At 46.1% G+C, this 8,694-nt stretch overlaps 1 protein-coding gene across 1 annotated transcript; it reads right to left on the bottom strand.

Annotated features, from left to right (window-relative positions):
* Positions 1–2,095: 2,095 nt before the first annotated feature.
* LOC310779366 (arfaptin-1-like) lies at positions 2,096–8,126 on the bottom strand. The gene is made up of 5 exons (XM_083639908.1): positions 8,012–8,126; positions 6,553–6,774; positions 5,171–5,328; positions 3,678–3,852; positions 2,096–2,520 (listed from the first exon to the last, which is right to left on the bottom strand). The coding sequence occupies exons 2-5, from the start codon at positions 6,745–6,747 to the stop codon at positions 2,368–2,370; spliced, it is 681 nt and encodes a 226-aa protein (XP_083496034.1). The 5' UTR covers positions 6,748–6,774; positions 8,012–8,126; the 3' UTR covers positions 2,096–2,367.
* Positions 8,127–8,694: the final 568 nt, after the last annotated feature.

Consider the following 8,694-nt stretch of genomic DNA (forward strand, 5'->3'; position numbering starts at 1 on the left):
TGAAGTCAATGGGAGTTGTGGGCGGGTTCAAGGCGCGAGAGTAGGCGCTGAGAGGAAAAGAGAAGGCGTCTTGTGTGAACAACAAGGCGTACGTTCAGCTTGTACTGCTTCAAGCTTCAGTTCTGCTTACGTTACGTCCTGTGTGAACGAGAGCTTAGAGTTTAAAGTGGGCATGGTTTCACCATGAACCGCTGTTTAAAACCAACGGCAGTTGCACCCGGAAGTCTGTTGGAGCCGTTTGTTTCCCAACATCCTGATTGCTCGTATTCTCTCCTGAACATGGCTGGAGTATTTGAGGGTGTAGGCCTACTGGTCAGACTGTGGCTAACAGACGCTACGATGGCGTGAAGGCAGTTCTCGCTCTGGTCAAGTCAGATCTGAGGTGGCCGAGGCTTTTAAAGTTCAAAGAAAAGACTTTGCGGCAACTTCTTCGGGCCATCAAACGAGGAAACAACGGAAACATGATCAACATCGCTCAATGTTGCTTTGGTCGTAGAAAGTGAATGGACTCAACTGGTTTCTGACAGTGTGAATGACCAGGAGCCACCAGACAAGTTCTGGTGAATTTGAGTTTGATCTACTGGTAACCTCATTTGGAGTCCAACTCTACATTCATCTTCTAATCTAGTGGGCTGGCGTGTTTTGGTTGGTACCGGTCAGTGTGCTCACTCAACGTACTTTCCAACTGTGATATTGAGGCAGCTTGAGTCCCAGTGAAGTCAGATCTGCAGTGAAGTCAGATCTGAGGTGAAGTCAGATCTGCAGTGAAGTTAGATCTGAGGTGAAGTCAGCTCTGCAGTGAAGTCAGATCTGAGGTGAAGTCAGATCTGCGGTGAAGTCAGATCTGAGGTGAAGTCAGATCTGCAGTGAAGTCAGATCTGAGGTGAAGTCAGATCTGAGGTGAAGTCAGATCTGCAGTGAAGTCAGATCTGCAGTGAAGTCAGATCTGAGGTGAAGTCAGATCTGAGGTGAAGTCAGATCTGAGGTGAAGTCAGATCTGAGGTGAAGTCAGATCTGAGGTGAAGTCAGATCTGAGGTGAAGTCAGATCTGCAGTGAAGTCAGATCTGAGGTGAAGTCAGATCTGAGATGAAGTCAGATCTGCAGTGAAGTCAGATCTGCGGTGAAGTCAGATCTGAGGTGAAGTCAGATCTGCAGTGAAGTCAGATCTGAGGTGAAGTCAGATCTGAGGTGAAGTCAGATCTGCAGTGAAGTCAGATCTGCAGTGAAGTCAGATCTGCAGTGAAATCGGATCTGCAGCGGCCGAGGGTTTAAAAGTTCAAAGAAAGGCTTAACGGGCCTCATAGAGGATTACACCCACAGCGACACACACAGACCCCAACCTCTAGGTGTGTGTGTGTGTGTGTGTGTGTGTGTCCTTCCTATGTATGGCATACATTGGAAGTGATAGAGGTGGATCCGTGTACATAATGTGTTTTGTGTGACTGTGTGTCCCTGTTAAGTAGGTCACAAGTCAGTGTTTGAAACTGTGCGTGTGTGTGTGTGTGTGTGTGTGTACTTGCTAGGAGAGAGAGAGAGAGAGAGAGAGAGAGAGAGAGAGAGAGAGACCTTTAGTCCCAAACGTTCCAAGATCTGGAAATCATGAACTTCCTTTTTCAAATTTATCCAGACTTTTTACAGCCAAACATTTTTCAGATCTGCAAAGAATTGGCTTCCCCTTCCCAGACTTTGGCAGAATTGCATAAGGACGTCACGGCCCATGCAACCCATTAAAAAACCACATGATTCATTTCTCTTCAGGTTAATTAAAGAAACTAATTATCTATCTAATCTAAAACAACAAATTAAAGACACACAGCCTTCAAACATTTCACGAAAAGATCAAACTCCTTTACCCTTACTTTTCTAGAGAAATTAAAAAATAAAACAAAGAAAAAAACTCCCAAGACTTGGAAGTGGTGAAAATGTCCTTCTCCAATACTTTCCAGACCTGAATAAAAGCTCCAGGGCCAAGGAGAGGAGACCCAGTCAAAACATTGAATTTCCCTCTGGTACAAATCAGCTACCTACCTTCCTTCCTATATCTTTATGTAGAAGACACCCAGTCATCAAAACACTTCAAGACCTGGAGCTGATCAAACTCCTTTCCAGACTTCTCCAGTCCTGAATAAAGACATCAGGACGCATGCAACCCCTTTCCAAACTCACAACATTCAATTCCCCCTGGTATAAATAACCTACCTACCTAACTAGCTACAATTTCAAACCCACAGTCAACATTTGTAGTGCTCAAAATGATCAATTGCCTTTTTCCCCAAACGCACCCTGATCCATCTATGATAGCTCAAGTCTATCTGTTTGTATTTTTGTGAGGGGGTTTTGATGTTGTTGTTGTTGTTGCCTGCAGGTCAGCTGTCCTCCAGCCATGATGGGACCTCCAGGCTGGGGTGGGCGAGCTCTGAGGCCTGCTGGAGGTTCCTCTGCAGGAAGTGGTGACAGGAGGAGCTGTGGGACGCCAGGGCGCTGTGGAGCGACAGCAGCTGGGAGTTAAGGACCTTTACCTGGAGAGAGAGACAGAAGCCTTGGTTATCGTCCCGAGAGGACGCACACACACAGACAGGTAGAGAGAGAGACAGAAGCCTTGGTTATAGTCCCAAGAGGACACATACAGACAGGTAGAGAGACAGAAGCCTTGGTTACAGTCCCGAGAGGACGGACACACAGACAGGTAGAGAGAGAGACAGACGCCTTGGTTATAGTCCCAAGAGGACACGCAGACAGATAGGTAGAGCGAGAGAAGCCTTGCTTACAGTCCCAAGAGGACACCAGAGACATTTAATATAGAGACACCCCAACTTCAAGTCACTTCCTGTATCTGTGCCACAGAGGTTTTGCCACTGCCACACCCACTTAGGAGACTGGTCAGCCAATGAAGTTTCCCACCAATCACAAGCTGATGGCCACGCCCATTTAGGAGACCGGAAGAGTACCATTTCTTATTATTGGCGGAGCCTGGAGTGGGGTGTCTCTGAGGACGCACACACATTATCCACATTCACATGATCTAATCTGGCCCCCATTCAAAACGGTTTGGACACCCCTCCCTTAACCTCTTGCTCTCTCTGATACTAGTGACGGAATCTGCCTATTCACCTTATGTTCAGAGTGACCTTACAGTACTGTGGGCCAAATTCTTCCGGGTCCTTTTAACACTTCCGGCGGTCACGGCGCAAAATAAGAGAGTTGTTTTTGGAGCGGACAGTGCAGGGGATAAAATAAAGAACGTAGCCTACTACTTTGAGCCCACAGCAAGCAAGCGAGTATCCACTGTTAGCCTGGTCAGATAACGTTATCGTCGACAATGACGAGCAGCACTTTCTTGTAAAACATACAACAAAGAAAGCTTCAGATAGTTTTCTCTCCTCCAAGCGCTCGAGCCATTTACGTCTTATAAGACCCGCAGACGTTAACGTAATTCCCTGGAATGCGAGACTTAACGAGCCAGTTACATGGCGTTGCATTCTTAGACATTGCCGTTTGCTTTTATTTGGTATGTTACATACAATTGGCTAAATTATTAGTTAATTCAGAGTTAGATGATATTGGAGCAGCCAGCCATTTTATTTTATTTTATTTTTAGCCGGAAGTTTTGATACGGCCACACAACCGGGTCAAATGGGCGTGGCTACATAAGGTGAATACCGTCCCTCCCTCTCACCTTGTTCTCATCCAGCAGCTTGAGTTTGACGGACAGGTCGTCTCTGGTCTTCTGGTACTTCTCTCTCTGGTTCTGGAAGGTTATCTGGGCCTGCTCCAGTTTGGGCAGGGTGCTGTCATCCCGAGGGCCCAGGTTCAGCTCCTCCAGGTCACAGCGGTACGCATCGTACTCGATCCTAGAGAGAAGGAGAGACAGAGAGGGAGAGAGACAGAGAGAGGGAGAGAGACAGAAAGAGAGAGAGAGACACGGACAGAGAGAGGTTATTTTGTGCTTGCACTCAAAGTTACCTGAAGAGCGAGAATGAAGAGTTGTTTAGTTCCCATGAGTTCTCTTTCAAACAGAAATACCAACCTGACAAAAGTGCTCTTAAAGGACAGGAGCTAACTCAGGTCCTTGACTGACTAAATGAACAATAGCACTTATGACATTAGACCAAATGTTGTTGCTTTTAACTAACTTTTAAATGTTGTCGCGGGCCAAACAATAAACAATATTAAGCTTGGCAGTTTTCAACCTGTTAAGACTGAAAGCTCGAAGGTCGTGGGTTCGATTCCCACCTGGGGACGAGGTGAACGCTGAAGGAATGCGTGCCCGTCCACATGTCCTCGAGTGCCCACCGCCCGGGTGGGGTCGGCAAAAGGGCCTTTCTGTGTGGAGTTTGCATGTTCTCCCCGTGCCTCCCGGGGGTTTCCTTCATATAGGAACCCCCTTCACAAAAACATGCAATATCCTGGTTGCTAGTGTGGTTCCTCCTCTGGTCATTAAGGGCGCCTGTTCAGAGGGAGGGGAACTGGTTGGAATAGTGTGAACCTCCCACGTGCTATGTCCTACCGGTGAAGCTTCCTCTGTCAGGTGAAAAGAAGCGGCTGACTGACTGCCCATGTCTCGGAGGAAGCATGGAGCCAGTCTCGGCTCTCCCCAGATCGGCAGAGGATGGAGTAGCAACCAGGATTGAGAAATCAAATGAGCACTAATGGGGGATACAATGGGATAAAATATCGGGGGGGGGGGGGGAAGACTGAAAGCGAGGGGGGAAATAGACCAGAAAACCCTTGTGCCATATTTTTTTTTATTTCCACCTAAATAAATATAATTATGACACATAGTTTATTGATGTGCTCACCTATTACAATGGGTATTTCTGTATGTTTTCAAATATTTTCTTGTGCCAACAGCTTAAGACAGAGACCATTTCACCAACATTCAGTATTAAAAATGTAAAAAAAAAAATAGACATGTTTTACATTACGTTTTACATGGAAAAAACGAAATGGGGAAAACAAGTTTTTCCGTTTTGTTTCCATTTTTCCGTTTCAAACTTTAAAATGGAAAAACTAAAAAACTAAAAAAAAAGCTTCACCTGCAATTTTGTTTGTTTTTTGTTTGTTGCTAAATTCATGGGTAGTTTGGCCAACCCTGGCTTAGCAGCTGCTACTGTAGCTTGCTAATGAGCTGCTTAGCACTTCTGTGTGTGCCAGGTGTGTTCCACCCACCTGGTGGCCTCGTACTGCTTGACATTGACCAAGGTGTCCTCGATGGTCTTGTTGATCAGGGTGCTCATGTCGGTGGTGAAGGAGTTCACGGCAGTGGTCAGAGTCTCCCCGCTCTTGGACAGGAACCTCTGGGCCTCTGCGTTAAGACCAAACTCCACCTGGGGGATAGAGGAGCCCGGTCAATCAAGGAAAACACTCTGAAAGGGGGAAAATAATCCGTATATTTTGGTGTTGGAGTAGCAATTCGGGCTGTATTTGAATATTCTATTGAGGATTTCCACGAATATTCGAATGTCTGCTGTGATGTCATCATGACGTAAAAAACAAAAACAAACAAAATCCTCAATTTGAATAAAGTGATTCATCTGAATAAATATGAACTAGTCTTTTTTGTGAAATCAACTTTCTTTAATGAATATAACTGCAGTGACGGTTGCACAGTAGTACAAATCTTGTACTAGGAAGATCTCTGGTTTTCTCAAGCAACCATACATTAAGCTCTAGTTCTGCATACTCCTGTCCTACTGTACATCTGGAACTATAAGAACCATAGAATTTTGAAAATTCACCTGCAAAAACCCAAGACTGAAGGAGGGCTGGCCTTACCAGTGTTTAGGCACTACTACTGGGCTGCCAATGTTAGGGCTTTAATGAGGCCAGCTCTGTTGCCAACTGTTCTCTACCAGCCCTGTTATTGTCTAAGCTAGAGAAGCCTGGGACTTTAAAAAAGTTAAGGTTTTGTTGTGAGAAACTCTCTCAGAATTCTAAACCAAGTTATGTCATCAGTCATCATCAGTACAGCGCATGCGCACTGCACACAGCGCATGTGCCACATGGCAAACGAGGAAGTAACTTCGGTTACACACTCCTGTTAGTTCGGTTACTCTTTGATTTGTTCTCGGTGTGGATTTACTACGAAAATGATCGTTTGACGTAACTTTGGATTATTATTTCAGCACATGAGTACACGGGTCACAGCATGTACATGTGAGTGATTATGGTGCTGTTTGAATGTGCATTTTGGGCGACTGAACCGAAGTAGGCTAATATCCCATTGACTGCCATTGTTAGCGCTAAGCTATTAGCAGAGAGGGGCTCTACCACAGTTTGTACTGCATGCAGATTGAAAATAAAGCCAAGTACATTCTAGTTTTAATATAGACAATATGGCAAATGGCCTAAACTCCCATAAAGTTGGCCTATCCCTTTAAACAAAAAAAAGTTACAATTAGTAATTATTATTACGTGAATGCTGATTTTTTCAATTTTAATGTCAGCGTTATGAACAAATAACCGAATGTTCAAACTATTCGGTACAGCCCTATCGTAGCAATAGCAGCAGAAGTAGTAGTAGCAGTAGTAGGCCTATTCTTAGGACTCACATGCAGCGCTGGTGTTTTGATGCTCAAATCGGCGAAGGCGTCCCCCAGGGTCTTCTGGGTGAGCGTGAACTGAGCCAGCTGATTGGCCAGCGTCTCGGTCAGCTTGGTCACCTGATCGTAGCGCCAGCGCTCGTCCACCAGCAACTCCAGACGAGGCTCCAGGTCCAGATCCACCGTGCGAGAGCCACGACCCATCTTCTCCAACACCACCTGCCTGGTGCACTGCGGGTGGAGAGAGAGATCCTGTTAAAGGCTGGTGCTGCCTGGTGCACTGCGGGTGGAGAGAGATCCTGTTAAAGGCTGGTGCTGCCTTCAAATGGAGGTTGTGAACTCGTGAAACATGACATTGTGAACTTGTTGCTTTCAGAGAATTTCCACTTTACCAAGGTGTGACTACCACATGAGGAGAGGGGGGGGGGGGGGGTGCGTTCATATGGAGTCATGTTGTAAACACGGTAAACACGACCCCATATGAAGGCAGCATTAGTTACAACCTCAACTACAGTATATTGACCCTATATAGCCTAGTTCCTCATCGCGCGGCTCGCGAGACGCTGGCGGCTCTCGAAGCTTTAGTTGGCGGCTCTAAGAAATTGCACACAATTTTTTTTTTTTTTTTTTTTTAAGATTTTTTCCCCCCTGCTCTCCCCAAAATTTCAATAAAACCTTTATGGCATATTATTACAATACAACAATACTGGTGTTGACAGTAATAGAAGGTGCCAAATCATTCAAAACAATAAGCATTTTGCTTTTAGGAGTATTGTGCCAGCGTGCAGCGCTGTTCCAAAACGTGTCAACGTGTGTCGTTGCCTGGGAAACGCACATCCCATAATACAACTGTTCGCATCACATCCCATAACAGTATGATGATACTTGGGATGCCATTGTGAACATAGATGTGAACAGGTTAGCTCAAACTTCAGCGTCGCCAGCGACGGCCCCCACCGTTGCGGTCGGGGTACGTTTCGGCCCTCCAGGCCTGAAAGATTTTCTAGGGGAAACTGGTATGTGTGTGTGTGTGTGTGTGTGTGTGTGTGTGTGTGTGTGTGTGTGTGTGTGTGTGTGTGTGTGGAAAACACACAAAAAATGGTAGGCAGATGTGCTTGGTTGGGGTGGCTTTTGGTGTTTTGCGGTAAAAGTGGCTCTCCTATTGACTTTGTCCTGCCAGTGCGGCTCTCATCGAAGAAATAGTGAGGATCACTGTAGGTTGTTTTCAGGTGACGTCACGTCAAGATGGCGACGGGGGCGTGACCATTGACGATTGGCTTGTTTGCAAACCATGTGATCATGCTGGGGGGGCAACCAGCAGCAGGCTACATGAGAAAGCACTCGCAAAATCAGACAAGTTGCTGGAGAAACAGCTTCTCTTCACTGTATATAGATCATATCCTTTATGTTTTGGAATCTAATCACACAGTAGCCATTTTGAACACTTGGGGTTCTCTCTCTCTCTCACCTTATACTTACTGATGCTCCACTTGCGGACTCTCTGCAGCTTCTCGCTGGCCTGGTTCTTGTTGCCGTGGACGACCACCAGTCCACTTCCTGGTTTGTCAGGGGTCACAGCTGGGTCTTCTCGACGGCTCTTCTGTGTCGCCGGTGCTTCACCTGCACTCTGTTCCGTTCCCGTGGCGACCCCTGGGCCGGCCTCGGTCGGACAGGAAGTGACATCATCGTTGGAGTGGTTACACTTCCCGTTTTCTTCCTGTAAAGAAAAGCACATGGAGAGGACCGTCAGATCATCTCTCACGTCTCGGGAAGAGTGGCTTTGTGACGGGAAGGTTGCTAGTTCAAATCCCCAGACCGGCAGGGAGGGTCTGGGTATGTGTGTGGTGGGTGTTGACGGGTTAAGGATGTCAAAAGTATTGATAGTATTGATTACTAACTAGATTAGATAGTAGATAATTAGATACTACTCATTTGCAACAGTATCGATACCAGCAGTACTTTCTCTTCATGAAAAATCAAACACCACTGATTTTTCCCTCCCTATGATTGGTGGGTATCTGTTGCTTCAACAAGCTAAAAGTGTTCTGATAGGCTGATGACTAGAGCAGGGGTAATCTGCTGTGTCAGCGCAACGTTTTTAATACGTTTTATCTGGCCTCGATTATGGAGAAGCGTGCAGTACCACGTAGT

The sequence above is a fragment of the Poromitra crassiceps genome (assembly GCF_964638095.1).
Source record: "Poromitra crassiceps genome assembly, chromosome: 7".
NCBI lineage: Eukaryota > Metazoa > Chordata > Actinopteri > Beryciformes > Melamphaidae > Poromitra > Poromitra crassiceps.